The sequence below is a fragment of the Brassica oleracea genome, chromosome C6 (assembly GCF_000695525.1).
Source record: "Brassica oleracea var. oleracea cultivar TO1000 chromosome C6, BOL, whole genome shotgun sequence".
Classification (NCBI taxonomy): domain Eukaryota; kingdom Viridiplantae; phylum Streptophyta; class Magnoliopsida; order Brassicales; family Brassicaceae; genus Brassica; species Brassica oleracea.
This window is the reverse complement of record NC_027753.1, coordinates 11,962,453-11,982,988: the sequence shown is the minus strand read 5'-3', so window position 1 is coordinate 11,982,988 and position 20,536 is coordinate 11,962,453. Positions and strand designations below refer to the sequence as shown.

General features: G+C 32.2%; 2 protein-coding genes across 3 annotated transcripts; one reads left to right on the top strand and one right to left on the bottom strand.

Moving 5' to 3' along the window:
• Positions 1–4,846: 4,846 nt before the first annotated feature.
• LOC106297494 lies at positions 4,847–8,804 on the bottom strand. The gene is made up of 5 exons (XM_013733723.1): positions 8,655–8,804; positions 7,298–8,585; positions 6,502–6,641; positions 6,094–6,387; positions 4,847–4,999 (listed from the first exon to the last, which is right to left on the bottom strand). Exons 1-5 carry the CDS (start codon positions 8,802–8,804, stop codon positions 4,847–4,849), a joined length of 2,025 nt encoding a protein of 674 aa, XP_013589177.1.
• A 1,043-nt stretch (positions 8,805–9,847) lies between these two features.
• LOC106299076 (protein EPIDERMAL PATTERNING FACTOR 2) lies at positions 9,848–11,412 on the top strand. 2 transcript variants are annotated; one of them, XM_013735209.1, is made up of 3 exons: positions 9,848–10,031; positions 10,175–10,239; positions 10,860–11,412. In XM_013735209.1, exons 1-3 carry the CDS (start codon positions 9,938–9,940, stop codon positions 11,055–11,057), a joined length of 357 nt encoding a protein of 118 aa, XP_013590663.1. In that variant the 5' UTR covers positions 9,848–9,937; the 3' UTR covers positions 11,058–11,412. The 2 variants fall into 2 exon arrangements, with proteins under 2 accessions (XP_013590663.1, XP_013590662.1); XM_013735208.1 differs by having other exon boundaries at positions 10,175–10,248.
• Positions 11,413–20,536: the final 9,124 nt, after the last annotated feature.

The window sequence follows — 20,536 nt, the reverse complement described above, 5'->3', positions numbered from 1 at the left end:
TGGACTGGAGTAGTGAAAGTATACTGTGCGAGTGAGTGAAGTCGAAACACGGAGAAATGTCATGTGGTGATTACATGGTCATTAAAAAATGATTTCGAGCCTTGAAAAAAAATTAACGCACCAATCGTTGAAACATAATGGGACCCACAGACTGAGAGAGCGAGTGTAGGTGGTGGCCCATTAGCCGTGAACGATTGGGGCTTTATATTTACATGGTTTATAATATGATTCTGAAAACCACCCTACGCAGTAACTAAATCTGAATATTTAGGAGATAATCAACAAGTTTTTTTTGGATTTTCGAGAAGTTTCGAACCGGAGCCTGCAATCTTTCTACCTTTAAAACCATATGATATTAATTAATTTTTTTTGGATTATATCTACCACTTAACTATAACTAGGTGTTTGCCCGCAATTTTACGGGTAATTATATTATATAAAAAATATATATTATCTTTACACTGTTATAATTTCTGAATAGTAATTAGAAATTTAAAATTTAATTTTTAATTTCAAATATTTGGATAATAAAAAATTTCAGTATATATTTTTAGAAGATATGTGAGATTTAAAATAGTTCAAAAACATAAACCTTAATCATTAAAAATCTTTCACTTACTGAAAAGAATATTATAATTAATTCAGATAATTGGTTGTAGAATTACTTTATATTTTAGTTTAACACATGAAAAACCGAAATACTCTAGCTCTCAAGAGAAAAAAAAACAGTGTATTATTTTTGTGTAACTCCAATACGACCAATAATTCCTTTTATCATGAAAGATCTTTTGTAAACGGTTTTGTGTGGGCTTTAAAAACATACAAGTTACAATAATTCCTTACCTAAAAATATTATTATTTTATATAATAATATATAACCATTAAATTTATAAAAAATGCTAAATTATTTTTTATTTAATTATATATAACTAATTGATAAAAATAAAGAAATTGACAAAACATATATATTCTTTCTCTAATTCTACAATTAGTTACAATAAATCATTATTTGTAATATCATTTGTGTTATTTGGTAATTTGTATTAATTAGTTCTAGAGTTACCTTTTATTTTTAGATCTGATTAAAATAATAACTAATAAATGTTAACAACCAATCAAAATATAACTATATTTTAAAACCTAACCTATCAAGACACATAATCAAAAGTCAATTAAGTGGTTTTTCAATTAATATATAGTAGGATTTATCTCTTTAAAACTAAGGATAAATATGGTTAAGGTAAACATTAAAACATGTATTAGGAAAATGGTAGTTTAAGCAATTTTTCTCATAATTTATTACAAATCATACTTTCTCACTTATTTTTTTATTTTAGTGTTTAACATAAAACTCAAATGGGTTAAGCAAAAAAAAATTTCTCATAATTTGTTCCAAACACTAACTCATTCAACCAAATGTTTTTAATTAAAACTAATCATAGTTGACATATCTTTTAAAATTATTGTTTTAATTTATTTTAAATTAAATTAAAACATACCTATATTAATTAAATCTGATTAAATAAATAAGAAAAAATAATATTTCAATTTTTAAATAACCAAATGTCGTTATTTTAGGCATATATATTTAATATTAATGTGAGACCCAATATTATATGAAGTAAACTGTTTTTATCGTATATGAAATAAAATGTTTGTATAAATTTTGTTAAAATTTTATTATCGTGCATTTTAAAAGTTTATTATAGAGTACAAAAATACATCTCATTAATTTTTAAATAATTTTTTCTTACTTTCAATTTATATTATATTTTTCATCTTTGACTTTAACAATTGTAAAGATAGTCATTTTTATTGAACTTCCTTACTAAATTTACCTTAACATTTTAAAAACACATAAAACTAATTAGTTCACATTTATAATAACACAAAAAGTACATGTACCTCGACAAACAAATAAAAATTAAATACATAAGAATATAAAAATACCAAGAACACAACAAACATATTTTTATTATTCTTTCCTTTTGTTCTTTTATTTATTTCTGTTTTTTTTCCTATTACAAATAAGCATGCTAATTTTATTATAATCCAAGCTATATGGATTATATTAATAGAGTATTAACTCTAGAAAAATCCTGTGAAAAATACTTTGATTAATATAATTAAATGACTTACCATATAGTAAATTAAATGAACTACCAAATAATATAATTTTAAATGACTTACAATAGAATAATGTTAATTCATCTGTTTATATTAATAGATGAATTAAATAAACATTTTTTTGATTAATATAAGTTTATATAACTTACCATATAATTTTTATGTTTTAAAATAAAAAAATATTTTAATCATTTCTAAAAGTGATAACGCATATATGATATCACATTGTCATTGGTAAATGACTGGAATTTTTTATAATTATATATTTGACTGTTTTGCATTCATTTGACACATTTTTATACTATATATAGTGAATGAGTGAATTTAATTAATATTATTAAGTTTAGATTAATTATTTTTGTAAAATATATGATTTGTTTTATTCACTACTAATATAAACGTAATAAAAATCGTTTTTATAATTGTCTCTATAGTATCATATGTATTTATATGTATCTTATCAATTTATATAATGTAATCTAGATATTTAATTATTTCTATAAACAAATTATGTTAATTCATCTATATTTAAGATGCTTAATTGTATGTTTGGAAACATAAATTAGATTAGGTAATTATATGAATAGTTTCATTTTAAAAACTTTAATTAAATAAATGAAAAATGAAAAACCATCAACCAATCAAATTATAACAATTAATTGGAGAGCTCTTCTATGAGCGACACATCATCATAAATCAATTAAATGACTTCTCAGTTAAGATATATGAGGAGATAATCTCTAGACTTTGTTTAGTTAACAATATTTGATAACAAGTCCTTTAACAAAATTTAAGTGAAAATAACTATAGACGCTTCATTGTCTTTATTATTATTATTATTATTATTATTTTTACAACGAAAGACCATTATATTACTCAAACTTGAGGTGGTCTAGGTAACCAGACCGGAATAGAACAACCAATAAAACAAAGTGATCTATGAAAGGATCTAGCAGTCTTAGCTAAAAAGTCTGAAATATGATTATTTGCTCGTGGAACATGAGTGATCTTGAAGTCCGAGAAGCATATCTACAGAGTCTCTATCCTCTCTAATTCTGTTGCAAAGCTTGGCCAAGTATGAGGTTCCTTGATCATGGCGATCAGCTCCTTACAATCTGTCCCAAAGCTATGCCATGACGAATGTCGAAGCATGCTCTCCATCGCCCATCGCAGCACTTCTACTTCTGAGTGTAACGCTGATTCGCGTCGAATGCAGTTATGTGTCCCCATAAGTTGAATCTGTCCAAAGCTATTCATCCACACCCATCCACTCCCACTGAACTGTGATGTGGAAGTCTATGACCCATCTATCACGCAAATATTACCCAAGCTTATGACATAAGATTCCGAAGTGCCGTATGCTTGCAGCGTTGGTGGCAGCACCATCTTGTTTGCATTAAACCAGGCTTGGCATTCACTCTCCGCATAATAAACTAAATCCAATAGATCTCTGTCTATCCCCCTGAAAAGTTTGTCATTCATGGCCTTCTAAATATACCAGATTATCTAGGGATAAAGATCCATGTCTAGTTCTGGTTCAACAATGCTATTCTTTCTCCAGAAGAGATAAATACTCGGCACTAGAAAGATATATGGACTTGTTGGACTCACCGATAAGGACCACACTTGTAAACCTGGGGGGGGGCATTCGAATATGGCATGAGTGACAGATTCTTCTGGTTCTCTACATCTTGGGCAATAGTTATCGCACCTCATATTACGCCGAGCTAAGTTTTTTGTTACTGCCACATGACATGTAATCAGTTGCCATATAAGATGACATATCTTTGTTGGCACTTTTATCTTCCAAACAAAAGCTTGAAGCTTAGTGATAGTTGGCTCCAGCACCTCCTTTTCTTCTTCAGTCTTTAATAAATTCTGAGCTATCCAATATCCAGAGTTAACAGTGTACTGCCGTTCCTAGTCTAGTTCCAGCAGAATGTATCACGACGATGAGTTGAGCTTAAGGCTAAACTCCTTATGAAAGGTATGCCATCAGGGCTAACATAATCCTCCAGTAAACCAACGTTCCACTCCTTTGATATCAGATTAATAAGGTCACTAACTCTCATTTTTGGGTGCAACACTGGAGCTAAAGGGATAGCCAGCCTAGCAGGTGGTATATGAATCCACAAATCCTCCCACACCTTAACCTCATATCCAGAATGTATCTTCTGTCTGATTCCCAATAACAGTAGCTTTCGTGCCCCTGAAATGCTCGTCCACACGTATGATGGGCTGCTCAAAGAGTCTACCCCTAAAGGCGTACTCAGTCTAAAATATCTCCCTTTCAGAACTCGGCGACTAGTGAATATGGGCATTGAACTAGCCTTCATATTTGCTTTGCAAATAGTGCCAGGTTGAACTCATGAATCATACGAAAACCAATTCCACCCTCCTCTCTTGGTAGACAGAGCTTTTTCCATTTTGCCCAGTGAATTCCTCTTTTTGGGGGATTTGAGCTCCACCAGAATTGTGCAATGGCATTAGCACGATTCTCACATATCTCTAGTGGGAGCAAAAAGGTAGACATAACATATGTCGGGAGAGCTAGCAAGATGGATTTAATTAACACTTCATTTCCTCCTTTCGAAATCCATCTCCCTGTCCATCCATTCACTCTATGCATTAACTTGTCTTTGAGAAAGGCAAAAAGTTTTCATTTGGATCCGCTAATATCTTCTGGGATACCTAAGTACGTTCCCATCCCTCCTTCATTCTAGATTCCAAGTGTGTCTTTAATCTCTTGTTTTGCAGTTGCGTTAATCCTTTTACCAAAGAGTAAAGAGGATTTCTCAAGGTTGATACATTGGCACGATCCTTTACCGTATTTTCTGACTAGTTTCATCACTTCAAATTCACGGGGCTTTGCCTTACAGAAGAAAAAGCTATCATTAGCAAAGAGAAATTGAGATACCGAAGGACACGCGCGTGTGACACGCATCCTCGTTATCTTCTCTTGGTTCTCTGCATGATTAAGAAGGCTAACGAGCACTTATATGCATAGAATAAAGATAAAAGGAGACAAAGGATCTCCTTAACGTAAACCTCTTCCCGAGACTATATTTCCCCTTGGTTGCCCATTCATGAGCACCTTGTATTTTACCGAAGTAATGCACCTCATTATCTAGGTGATCCAGATTTCAGAGAATCTCATCTTGCGCATAACTGCTTCAATGGATGACCACTCCATTCTATCGTACGCTTTACTCATATATGTCTTAATGGACATCCTTTTATTTCTCCCGTTTGGTTTAGTTCTTAATCATAATATTAACTGAAATCTGTCTTCCAGCAACAAGGGCTGACTGGGTTTCTTAAATTCTGTCAGGTAGAACTTTCTTTAATCCCTGGCATAAGACCTTAGAGATTATCTTATAACTGATGTTGCATAAGCTAATGGGCCAGAATCGATTCATCTAGGCCTAGTCGTTTTTGGGATAAGACAGATGTTTGTGTCATTCAAACCATTCGCCATCTCTCCATGTAAAAGGAAATTATTAACCATATGAGTTAATCATCCTTTAGAATATCCCAAAAAATTTTATAAAAAAGAGTTGTCATCCCATCTGGACCAGGAACCTTCTCCCGGTGCACAGCAAATAAGGCCAATTTGACTTCTCATTCAGTGACTGGAGCTGTAAGATCAGCATTAATTGATCCAGTAATAGTTGTGGATACCTCTGAAAGTGCTTCTTCTATATCCTCTGGATTAGAGGTCTCAAATATTTGCCTAAAATAACTAGTAGCAATGGATACTAGTCCTTCCTCATCCTCTACAATATTCCCATTTACATCTAAAAGCTGGGTGATCTTATTTCTCGCTCCCCTTTGCTTTATCAATGCATGGAAAATTATTGTGTTTCTGTCGCCTTTTCTTAACAAGAACACCCTGCTTTTTTGTTTCCAGAAAATCTCTTCTGCTTTAAGAGCATCAGATAGTTCCTTCTAAGCTTCAGCTATTACCTCGCTTGTAGCATCATCATTCGAGTACATGCACTCTATCTTCTCCTTTAGTTCCTCTACTTGCTTTGCTGAGTTCAAATTGTGATGTCTCCTCCACTCACCCAACGCTTTACGGCAGCTCGAAATATGCTCCATAATACTTGCATCTGGAGGGAGATCTGGGGATTTCCATCCATCAAGAATTACTTGCCTTAGCTCCTCATTATCCAGCCATGTCTTGTCAAATTTGAACTTCTTCGACTTCGTTATTGATTTTGTGAGAATATTTGTGAGGACCGGACGATGATCTGATCCCTATAACCTCATATATTTAACAGCCGAATGTGGAAATTTGTCATGCCAGTCCTCATTTCCAACAACTCTATCAAGGCGGCATCTAACAGTGGCTCATCGTGCTCTCTTACCCACCCATGATAACATATCTCCAGTAAAAGGAAATTCCAGCATACGACAATCGCTTAGCATCTGCCTAGAATGTAAGAACGAGCTATCGGGGCGTTGCCTTCCTCCTATTTTCTCATTATGATCAGTTATCTCATTAAAATCCCCTATCATGAACCAGAGTCCATTTCTTATTGTAGAGAAACGCGTAAGACGTTCCCAAACCTGTTCTCTTCGTTCTACTTTAGGGTCTTCATAAACAAACGGCATAAAGACTTTTATTCCATCAATGACTACCTCAATGTCAATCATTTTGTTATTCGAAAATAAAACATTAACTTGAAATTCATCCATAAAAAACAAAGTTAAACCTCCGCTGAGTCCAAGTGGCTCAACCGTAAATAAACGATCAAATCCTAAGTCTGCATGAATGTTTTGTAACAACAGTCTTCTGTTCTTCGTCTTAGAAAGGAACACAAGTCCTGGGCGATGCTTCTGATACATCTCCGTGAGGCGTCAAACTGTGAGGTCGTTCTCAATCCCTCGACAGTTCCAACTGATTGTCTTCATGGATAATATTTTGATGGGTTTTTGGAACCCATCAAACCATCATCCTTGATTGATTTTCCTCTTGATCTCTTAGACTCATGGCGCCTTTGCTTCTCCTTCTATACTACATTAGAGCGTCCAGAAGGCCTGACCGATCGACTGCATGGGGATCCTCGACGAAGGAAACCCATCTTTTTGCTTTGAATGCGCAAAGGGACATTAAATTTTGCACCACTTCTCGATCCCTTTAAGCTTTTGTGTGTGACGGTTGCACTTGTAGAGGGACGTCCTTTTACTTCATCCTTTTGCAGTTCCACGTCCATGAAATCTTCCCCCAACAAATCATTATCTTGAACATCATAGTCCATCATAGCATCCGCATTTGGGTCCATTATCTCCATGTCATTGAGGGGTCCAATGATTTGATCATTCCCCACTTTATTGTCTGGAACCTGCGGAGAGAACGTGAGTGAAAGAGCCACACTCTTGTCCCTAATTGTGATGTTATCCTCTTTAGAAGGTGGTTGCCGAGACGGGGTAACAATGGCACTGGCCAACCTTTTATACCCACTTGGCCCTCCACTCTGGGGAGCTACCTCATCAGTCTTTGGGGTATAGTTCTTGTTCGATGTATGGTCATAAAGAACAGCCTCCCTTGAAGTTGAAGTTCCATTCCGGACTTGATCAGTACCCATATCATTCTCTCTTGACTTGTTGTGCGATTTCTCGCGCCAACTGAGATGTTCCTTACGATCATAAGTCCATGTACCATATCGAGAGCTTCCATACCGATTGTTGTTGTGCTTCTCATCCCGTCTACCTATAATCCTATCAGAATGAGAGTCATTACGATGGATAGGTCCTCTCGAACGAGACTGATAAGTGTCCACAACAAAATGTCTAGCGTTGTAATCCTGCCTTCCTTGATCAGTAGGCAACCAAGTGTCTGCATCTGTACTCCTATTATCCCTCAGTAAAGGCTGTCGATTAGCTTCTAATTCCCTATTGCGGTAGTCCCTCAGCAATGGCTGACGACCAAACTGCTCCAGAGGCAACTGAACTCGAGCAAAAACATCCCCTCGCTCCGTAAGAGATTGAGGTCGATTAGTATCTAGAGTAGGACAATATCCTTTCTCGTGAGACATTAAACCACAAGTGGTGCAGTGTTTGAATAGCATGTCATACTTGATCTCAATGGTTACCTCTTCTCTCTCAGAAGATTCAACTTTCCTTTTAAACTTTAGTGGGCGTCTTGAGTCAACGTCGATGCGCATGTGACCATCTATGAGATCAATCGTGTCTTCATCCACATGCCCAATTCTGCTTCCAATATTCATCATGTTCTTAACCGTCCACAAGTGCAGAGGCATTCCAATCAGTTGCACCCAATAGGGAACGACCCAAGGGTAATCATCGTGGACAATCGGTTCCCATCTCACCAATACAAACATGCAGTAATTGTAATGGAAAGGGCCCTTTTGAAGAACCAACATAAGGTCTTCTTCAGTTGTGAAGTTGAATAAGAACTTGCCATTACCCAAGTCATTTGTTGTGATGCGATGCTGCAATCCCCACTATGTAGGCATAGTCTGCACTAGCTTCTCAACATTTTGGTTTTTAGAATTGAGAACCTTTCTGATCAGGGACATACGATATTCATTAATAACTTCTGAGTCATCCTGATCAGAAAGTTTAATCGGCTCGTCATCATCCTCATAGAGGATACCTTTACCCTTAAGATCCACCATATGAGTGGACTTAGCTCGATACAATGACCCCATACGAAGGTAATAGATCGCGCATAGAAGCCAAACCGTGAAGACAATGCTCTGTTTTTTTAAGGAAAACAAAGACCCCTAAACGTAAGAGAGAATGACGTCCCACTCTTAGCAATGTGATTCAGATCGAGAAGGACAACGATCCTATCGATATCAATGGGAACAACCAAAGCGATCAAGATACAAAGATATCCGATCGTTGTTCTCTGAAGCGAAACTTGCAATCCAACGAACTGAGTGAAACAAAGGTATCAAAGAGAACTGGACTTTGAACGGTATGTTTGAACGGTACTCAATACGTCATGAACGTATGGAATAGGGAGATCGATATTTCACCGGAAATAATCAATCGGAGTGATCGTTCCGTGCTGGAGACTCCAAATGGACTGGTTGTTGTGTGCAGGATGGAAACATGAATCACAGTGAGTGTCTGTAAGTTTTCCCTGTGATGAAGAGAACGCCGTAGGAGATGGTGGAGAGAGAATGCGCCGTCAGAAGGTTGAAGATCTGAAAATTGCTATTGGTGTCGCGAGAAACCTAGCGGTCTTTTTGACCTTTGTCTTTGAATATCTTAAAATCGCCTTGTCTTTATTGATACGGCCACTTTTGTGCATATATATGATATATACTTGTACTAAACTATGATGACCTAATCTTTTAGTAACATTTTCAACGATAAGTAAACTATGATTTAGTTAACGAAATACATGTTATATCCGTGAAGTTAAATAGATAATTCGAAACGTAAAATGAAACAAGTGCACAAGAACCATATCTCAGGACTTGTTGCTACATTTCAACGTTCTTTGATTCAAACGAGCAAATTGAATGTAAATGATAGCGAACAGATTCGTCGACATTACTACACGAATAATTTTTTTTTTAAAGTGTAGAAAAATATCATAAAATCGACGAGAATCATGTGACCTCAGGTGCACGTACGTCTTTTTTCATTTATTGTTGTAACACATACCAATTTTTCTCATCTTTTCACCAACTATATAAATACATATATATCACTTGCACTTAGATTATTCATCCTTCATCACACAACCTGTTTTCATCTTTAGAAGATTCTCTTTAAAACATCTGTTTTATCCAGGTTTAATCTTGTTGAGACAAAAATAAAATAAAACATGAAGAAGTTTCTCCGCGCGTTAGTGTTTGCCCTCGTCCTAGTCTTCGCCGCGTGTTCTTTGGTCGTTAACTGCATTCGCACGCCGCCACTAAGTCCGTCACATCAATATCTCACCCTTTTCTTTTCTTTTTTTATATATATCTATTTGTTAATAATTTGTTCCTACAATAAAGTAACCTTTTTGGGGGTCAGAGCTCATATAATATAATTAACACTTCATTTTATGCCTTTTTAGAAACTGCGGTCAATGGCGGAGAGAATAAAAACTCCGAGATGGGACGAACTCAAACGCACCACAAGGTAGGTCAGGTCTCGCACGGTGCACTACTCTCAAATTTTTTTTTGACTACTCTCAAACTTTTTTTCTAATAATATATCATTACTTTTTTTTTGAACAGATATATCATTACTTGAAATATATGTGTTATGATAAAAACCAAATGTAATTTTGGATTGTTTAACAAAATATGTCATACCTTTTAAAAATGAACCAAGTTATCTAAAACTAAACCCTAAACCCAAAAATTTAAAGTCATAACCAGCAAATTTATACAGACTATAAATTCTAAAACGTCAATTTAAATTCAAAATTGTGTGTTTTCATTAATTTGAACGAACTTAAACCCTTTAACAAAAAAATAAAAATTTGAACGAACTTAGACGCTTCTTTAAATTCTAGACCTCTAAAACTTAAACTTATTTATCTAAATTTTAATTATATTCAGCCTTTTCTCAACGGTTCCTTTTGGTTTTTGTTTGCCTGTTTTGACAAGTCTTTGATATTAAATGTGTGATTTAATAATTTCAGTATAATATTTCAGATATATACTTTGTCCTTTTTTTTGTGTGTGTTCAACACTTTGACCTCTTAATTATACGACTTCTGAACTTATCATTGTAATTATTTTATGGCGGAAAAGGAAATAAAGGAAAAAAGAGGGGTAGAGATGGAAATGTATCCTACGGGATCGAGTTTACCCGATTGTTCCTACGCATGTGGCGCATGCTCGCCGTGTAAACGCGTGATGATTAGCTTTCAGTGCTCCGCCGAATCATGCAGCGTCATCTACAGATGCACGTGCCGAGGAAGATACTATCACGTGCCATCTAGGGCTTGAATCTCTACCGTTTATCTACTTTTTCTTGTGTGTGTGGCAACCGGCAAATATCAGTTTTGGCGGGTGGCGGCAAAACTATCTACAATGTTTTTGTACAATTTTGTTGAAATTTTAATTACGCTATGGGCCCTCCTACAATTAATATTGGGCTTTCTAAGGCTTCTTCTATGCGCGTAATGAGACGACCGAATCAGATGCTTGAAGCAAAGTCAAATGTTTCGGCCATTTTTTTTAATAACTGCAAGATGATTTTTTTTTCCTCGCACCAAGTAGCATGCAGTAAACTTTTCTTTTACCATATGAAGAGTTTTAAAACTTTTTGTCTCCTTTAGTTAATCTGATTTGCATTAATGAATCAGAGCTGAATGCTTAATTAAGTACAGTAAAAGCAATCATTAGATTTTTGTTCCAATGTTAAATTCTCATAATTTCAAGTTATTTTATGTTTACGATCTATAAATTCTGAGTATTTTAAGAAATCAAAACTTTTCAGCCTCGGAATTTAAAGTTAAGACAGGGCCATGATATTAAAAAAATTGGTTATAAAATCTAATAAAAAAAGAAAACTTTAAATATCACTTTCTCATTTTGAAATCAATGGTCGAGTAAAGCTCTCAAGAAGACATGGTCAATAGTCAGAAAAAAATAAAAGGGATGCAACTTGCAGTATTGTTAAGTATTTTAGTGACGCATATGAATGAATAATGTAATTATGTAAATGACATATAAGTATATAACCAACCTAATTGAATTTGTTATCAGTATATTTTTTGTTTTTTTTATTACAGGTTTGAAGTACTATTTCCCATCTGATTTCATTTACTTTTTTTATATACAAAAACATATGAATAATGTGGAAGAGTATTAAGATATATATGGGATAAAGTCAACATGAAACATCTCAGTCTGGAATTTATTGTTTTCACTTTTCAACATCCGAGCTGAAACAGTGTTATCACACGCATATGATTTAATAACTGTGAAATAGTTCGTTTCTTCATAGTTAAATGAAATTTGAGATAGTGTATGAAATATCTATTTAAGAGTATTTCCAATGGATCATTCTATTTCTTTTTTTTTCAAAATAAAATAACTATAATGGAACTAAATTCTATTCCAAAGCAACTCTATTTTAGAGAAAATAGCATATTCAACAAAAAAAAAAAATCATTCATTATGGAGTAAATTTATCTTTCATTTTGTTATAGAGTGAAAAATAGAATGTGATCGAAGATATTTTAGATATTGGGGAATAACTAATTAGAACCAAAATTTAAACTAGTATCCAATCATCCAAAGGTAACTAAACTCAGTTAAATTTATACTATTAAAAGAGAATAAATCCAAAAAATCTACATTAAAAGGTTGTTGCACCTATTATTAACCAATTAATTTTTTAGTCCTACATAATATTTTCTAATATTTTTCTAACCATACTAATGAAAGTTAATGCTCTCTAAAGATACATACATTACTTTTACCATCTATATGATATTTTTTGGTATACCAAATTTTATACATACATAACTCCATTATATTAATTTTTTATAAATACATTATAGTAACATATCATCTTTTCTAAACTGTGTCTCGTGAATCTCATGACCAAAACGTTATTGATTTATCCCAATAAACAAAAAAATATATTGGTTATGGGTGCCATCATTTCCATTGATAGAAACATTTCTCAAATATTAAATTTTGAAACAAAAATTTATGTACAAAAATAAAATAAAAGGAAATTACATAAAGTAATTTTTTTTATAATTAAACTTCTTAAATTTTTGGTTACATATTAAAATCAAATAAATATAAAAACTATGTTTTTTAAATTTATGTTTATTATTAAATATATAAATTATATATAAATAATATTTTCTGAATATAAAATTTTGAAAAAAATATTGTAACCTAACTATTATTATAAATAAACCTATCTAACGTATTCATACCAAACATTTTCATCCTACCTCATGGTTTCTACCAAATTAGAACATTGGCTAAAAATAATAAGTAAATAATAATGATGATAAAAAATAAATTTTAAATCTAAAATTATAATAAACTATCAATAATGAAAACCTTTCAATATATTTTGGTCTTTTTTATTTTTAATGACATAGTATTTTTTAAATATAAAAAAATAAATATTTTTTTCAATTAAATATTTTTTATATATCATTGGATATATCTTAGTTTTACACGGGTCAATCATTGCTAGGTGATAGGTTAATAGCGAGTTTTCTATTTTTTACTAAGATTTATCAAGTTTTTAAATATTGGTTGTTTATATAAGAATCACTAGATTCATCAATTCTACCGTAGATCCGGGTCAGGTCAACTGAACGATAAATGTATATTATGTTACAAACTTTAAACACATAATTTTATAATTGCTAATTTTTTGTTTCTTATAAATAATTTTTTAAAAAGAAATAAATCGCGCTTTCCAAGCGTGGATCAAAATCTAGTTTTACTATTAATCTAGAATCCTATTTTACCTACTGATAAGAGGTTTGTCATTCAAATTTTAAAAGGTCCAACAAGACATGTAACAATTGGAGCATTATAAATACATTTATTATAATTTGGTTACTAAAATTTTGGTCATCCGAATGTATTGATTTTGATTAACACTTACCTAACCGAAATTTACCAACCACAATATATTTAATTTATGTGCATAAATATTTTTAGTATATAAAATTTAAATATTTTTATATGCTTCACATTATTCAAACATTATAAGTTCTTATAATAAGTATATAATAAATATTTATAGTTCTTATTTTATAGTTTTTAATTGGTATATGTTTGTTAACTATATATTTTTTTATATATACACAATAATTCGTATAGTTTTCAGATAATGCTATGTTTTTGTAACATTTATTATTTTTGTATAATGTTATATTTCGTGATTATTTTATATAGTGCTTGTTTATTAAAGTTATTATGTTTTTATAATTATATATACATTTAATTTATAACTTTCAGCAATCAATATATTGAAATTTTAGTCTAACAATGTTTCAAAAATACAAAGAAAACTATGATAAGACTAGCGCCTTGCGCAGGACGAATTTATATGAAAATTATTTAAGAAATATTGTAATAAAAAATAAAATTTATATTCTTGATCGAATAAATATTTTTGGCCCTTAAATAAGTTTTTTAAATTTTTTTATATAATTTGTTTACTGATGAGCTGATCCCATTTTAAAAATACTTTGGGTCAAAAAATCATTTATCGCTTAATGTTAATTATATAATTTGTTTACCGATGAGCTGATCCCATTTTAAAAATACTTTGGGTCAAAAAATCATTTATCGCATAAGAACCTAACGTTTAGGCCGAATAATCTCAGGCCTACTATTTGATTACAATGAAAATATGAGAGCTCGGTTTTATATCATGATTTAGCAATTTAAAAGTTAATTATGGTTATGAGAAGTTTACGTTACGTACCAATCCTAAATATCTTTAATATTTTTCTCATTTTTTGTGTTGCTTTTTTTATTTTGGTTATTGCTCGATATAAATATTGATTTTTGAGTTTATTCTCGTTTCATTATTTTGTTTTGGCTTGAAATTTAGAAAATATTTAAGAATAAAATTATTAAAGAGATACATACTTAGATTAAGATCTGCGCCTTGAGCATAATAAATATTTTATATTTTATATTTATTTTATTTTTTTCTGCATATTATGAAATAATAAAATAATAATTATATATTAAATAACTAATAAATCAGTTAATATTATGTAATAAATTTGCGTGCGCATATAAATCAAACGATCGCTCCTATTTATTCGCAATCATTTTAGATAAATAAATTAAAACAATAAATTTTATCTATCGTATATGATATGTAATTAAATTTAAATGATATTAACATAGATATATAGTATACTTTTAATATGGATATTTATTAAATGAGGTTTCTACTCATAAGATTTTATGATTATTTGCATATTTGTGTAACAAAACTTTACACCAACGATTTTTTTTAATGTGGAATGTTTAGTGGTTTTAATAATTTATAATTATTTTAAAAAACAACGAAGTTTCAAAATTAAAATATTCACTTTTCAATATATGTTCAACGTAGATATCAAAATATAAGTATGTTTTTCCATATGATGTATATAGTTTAATTTAAACGATATGAAAATATATATATATATATATATATATTTTAACATAAACACCTATTAAAATAAAATTATTTATTCATATGATTTTATAATCATTATATTTTATTATAGAAAACAAATTAAACCTTGACCACAAAATTTTATGTGAGACTTTTAATAGTTTTAGTAATTTATACTCGTTTTGAAAAATTCAAAATACAACCTATACAAAAAAATCTAAATTTTTATTATATGATAAATGTAATTATGTAATTTAATAATAAATAATTAAACTAGAAAGTATAAATATTGTTAGCAAATTTTTATTATTTAAAATCATTAATTGTCATATTTATCTTAATCACACTAGGTAATTTCGTAGGTTTTATTAAAGGAAAGAATTCAATTTGATAAATGAACTGGTCCATAATGGACATACTATATAATATAACATTCGCTATCAATTTAATTTTGGATTAATAAAATTCTCAATTGATTCTCAAGCCGCCACGTAAGCAAAATTAGCATTCTAATTACATGACAACTCAGCAGGGCATTTTTTTAATTAATACAAACTACAGTTTATAACTTTTTAAACGTTTCTCTATTAATATATATAGGGGATTGGAAAATGTTTCATAGGATATCCGGGGTGGCGATAACAGGATATCCGGGGTACCCGGATCCGAATCCGGATAGTAAAATCTTGGATCCGTCCAAACCGAATCCGGATCCGAATATCTTAATTTTTTGGTCTGGATATCCGGATCCGTATTTTTAAAACACATTAATTTTAAAATTTCATTAATATTTATATTTGATTTATTAATATTTATACATGAATTAATCTTATAATATTATATTTTAGTTCTTACAATATTATAGACATATATAAATATATTTATAAATCTTGTATAAATATTTAATTGATGTATTATATTAAAAAATAGTATTTGTTTTTAAAAAATATTAAAAAATATTATTTTTAATTATTTTTACGGATCTGAATATCGATATTATCTTTTATAAAATAGTTAGGATCTATGCAGATTTGTTATATATAGTTTAACCTGCCTAAATCAATGCAAAACGTGAACACGTATTTTTAAAATTCTTAATAATTAAACTAAACCGTGTAACTATATATATCAGGGGCATTGCCTCCGCGATGGACATAGTTTTTGTTTCATTTCAATATTTGTTAGGGTTATTGTAGTTGTCAATTTTGCGTTTTGGGTTGAACATTATTTTTCAAGTTTTTTATTGTTATAGGGTTAGAGTTGTGATAATGAATGTGTATGCACTGTTTTCCACTCATGAAAGACTAAACTGTGTTAGTAATGTAATTGATATAATTCGTAGTGTTGTTTGCTGTGTCACTGAGACTTATTGTTTGTTTGTTTTTTTAATTTCTTATTTGTACTGTTGAGATTACATAAATTATATTAAGGATGTTGAGAGTATCTTTTGTTTCTGGATTTTTTTTTTCTCCAGTTTAGTTGTGTAAGTTGTGTGTATTAAGTAATAATTTTTTTATTCTTATTATGTTGGTTATATGTTTTTTCTTAAACTTGTTGCTTTTACCGGACTTTTAAAACAAATAAATGAAGACTTGTAGAAATAACTATAAAATGAGTGACAATTAGTATTTGAGCCTTAAAACGAATATATATATTTCTCATAAGAAGACAATAACATTGGTCTGTTGACATTGAGCATGTAAGCTATTTTCATAAGACAAGAGGAGTGAGCAGGTGGAGATGTTGTTGTCGCTTTTGTATCTGTTGGGATTGTCTCTTGTATCTGCTGGTGTGACTGTGTTTATTTCTATTTTATTTGATGGGTAATATGTAAACAAAAATCATTGTTAGTTGTATTTATCAAAGTTTGTAACCTACTCTGTTTTTTTGTTTAGGTAATTTCACTGATCTTAGTTGTCGTTTTCGTAAGCATCGGCGAAAGTAAGTTTGTAAATTGTTAAATAGCTGGCCCTGTAATTTGTATTTGTTTAGCTGGCTCAATGTATGTGTCGTTGAGTTTTAGTTGAGTTGATTGGTTTGGTATATTTGTTTTGAAGTTTATTTATAAGATTAGACAAAAAGAGAGGTGATCATTAATGATTCATCTTTTTTGGGATTCTAGTTTTTGGTGTTTTGATTGTTTGGGTTATTGTGGTTTCTTTTAAACTGTAAAATAAAGATTTGTGTAAAATTAGATTGATAAGTAAGGGAGATAAATAGACGACCACAAATCTTGGGTATGAAATATTTTTGATTATTGATGTTAGCACAATATAAACAGTAATATAAATGGAATTATTTGTTGATTGTTTCTTACGGATCAATGAGGAGACGGATAACGACTCGAGTTGTTTCTTTGGTGAGGCCAGAGCCTTGGACAGAACGGATTTGCCCAACCACATCTGTGAGTTTAAATATCAGTTATGATATCGAAACATAATATAAACTCTGATGCAATATGATAATATACCTAGGAGTTCTAGGTTTGTGTTCGCAATCACTTGGAGATTGTCGAACAGTCTAATCTTGACAAGAGATTGATCTCAGGAGCACCCATGATGATCTCAGGAGCACCCATGATGACTTCATCAATAATGGTTAGTGAGATGAAACCAATGAGGAATGAATGATCAGTTATCTTGTACATGCTTGAGCACCTAGAAACCTCAAAACGATCGACTTTCACAATGGAACCAGCTTTCAAAGATGACATGTAATGATTAGCACGTCTGACGGGAGTACACCCATGAATCACGGAATCTGCAAATAATATTATTCAACAAAGAATAAGAAAATCAATTAAAAAAATTATGTTAAATAAGTGTGATAGATCGAAGATTAACTTACCTTTTCATCAAGGAAGAGAACCGTGATTCCCACAAACTCTCTTTCTTTCTTGAAGTTTAGGGAATCCCAGAAGCGGAAGAAGCCAGAGGCTATGCTCTGACTACTACGACCAAGACGGAGAGACTCGAACGTTGAGCGACGGACGCCGAGATGCCGGTTTGACGAATTGGAGAGGCAGAGAGAAACATTTTCTAGAAGTTGGTTAAATCTAAGAGGAATCAATGAGTTTTGTGGAGATGCAGATTGGGTTCATCAAAGATGAGAATCATATATATATGGTTTACAGAGTGGCTACAAATCGGGAACATTTATGATCAAGCGATTTAAGATGTGGACATGAAGAGTTCACCGGTGAAAAAATAGATTACGAACAGATACATGGCACAACTCTGTAACTCAGACTTGTTTGAGACAGTGATGAAAAGAACTCAAACTCATGTTAAACGACAACAGTTTACAATATGAGAAAACTATAATTATTGCAAACTTGAGCTTTTTTCATATAACGTGATGAATCTCATTTAAAAATGAAACCCATAACGCACTTGTAGGCCCGACCGTCAGAAAAAGCCGAAGAAGCAAGAGCTTCCGACCTTCATAAATATATATTAGGTTCGACCATCAATGTACAAAGTATTATTTAGCTTAGTGGAATAAATGTTGGTGTTTATATCTTAATAACCTGGGTTCGAGCCATGGACTTGACATTTTTTTACACTTTTTAAAAGTAGGACCCTCAAAACGCTTATGTGGCGTTCTGAGAAGTGAGCAAAAACTCATCTATTATAATATAGATAGATAGATTCGTTCCAAAATCCTCAATAACTGGTTCATACAACCTGCCTAGATTAATATAAAACTGTTGATACAATCATTAAATAGAGTATATATTCTAATAATCTTAAAATTTTAATAAATGATTCAAAATTTCCGCGGATACAATCTGTCTAAATTAATGTGTATATTCTAATAATCTTAAAAAATTTTAAAACTGGTTCAGATTTTAAGTAGAAAATGTAAACTAAATATTTTCTTAGCAAACCATTATACCTAATTAAATATACATCCGCACTAAACACTTTAAATCTATTATTTAAAATGCCAATTTTCATTCGTACAAACAAACAAGAACTAAAACTATTTATTTTATCATCGCTCCTCTAAATCTATCACATTGTTAAAAAGCCATTTAAGAAGTCATGTAAGCTTCTACTGCTAGGGATCAGACATAAGATTCATTCTGGTTATGACGTCAGGGTGTGGGAGGATCCGTGGATTCCAACGACACCTGCTAGACCAGCTAGACCTGTAGCGCCTGTAATGCACTTAAATATGAGAGTCAGTGACATCATTAACCAGGAATCAAGGGAATGGGATGCAGGATTACTAGATAATTGTGTCCATCCTGAGGATATACCACTCATTCGCAGTATGGCCATAAGCTCTACTCATCGCCGTGATACTTTCTGCTGGAACTACACGTGGAATGGCCAATACACAGTCAAATCTGGATACTGGGTTGCTCAAAATCTATTGAAGCAAGAAGAGGAAAAAGAAATATTGGAGCCAAGTATCACTAAACTCCAGGCCTTTGCTTGGAAGTTGCAAGCGCCAAGGAAGATGTGCCATCTTGTATGGCAATTGATAACGGGTCAGGTAGCAGTAACGAGGAATCTAGCAAGGCGTAATATGAGGTGCGATAATTTTTGCCCAAGGTGTGGGGAAATAGAGGAATCTGTAACCCATGCAATATTTGAATGCCCTCCAGCATTGCAAGTATGGTCTTTATCGGCAACTCCTACAAGTCCAGGTATATTCCCAGTGGCAAGCGTCTACACAAACATTGACTATCTTCTCTGAAGGAAAAATAATATCATTGCACCAGATCGAGACAGGGATCCTTATCCCTGGATAATATGGTATATTTGGAAGGCTCGTAATGATAAGCTTTTCAGGGGTATAAACAGAGATCCTTTGGAACCCGTTCGATATGCAGAGAGTGAATGCCAAGCCTGGTTTAATGCAAATGAGATGATACGGCCACAAGTACAGGACAGTAATAATGAGGAAAACCAAGTCTTAAGCTTGGGTAATATCTGTCTACTAGACGGATCCTGGAAAGCCTCTGAACGCTTTAGTGGATGTGGATGGGTCTGGATGGATAGTAGGGAGAACATACAACTTATGGGAACACGGAATTTCACTCGATGTGAATCAGCGTTGCATTCGGAGGTAGAAGCGCTGCGATGGGCGATGGAGAATATGCTTCAACACTCGCCGTGCCAGAGCTTTGGAACAGACTGCAAGGAGCTGATTGCAATGCTAAATGACCCCCAGGAGTGGCCAAGCTTTGCGACAGAACTGGAGAAGATAGAGACGTTGAAGAATTGTTTTCCGGACTTCAAAATCAACCATGTGCCAAGAGTGCGCAATCAGCTATCTGATTTTTTAGCTAAGACTGCTAGAAACTTTC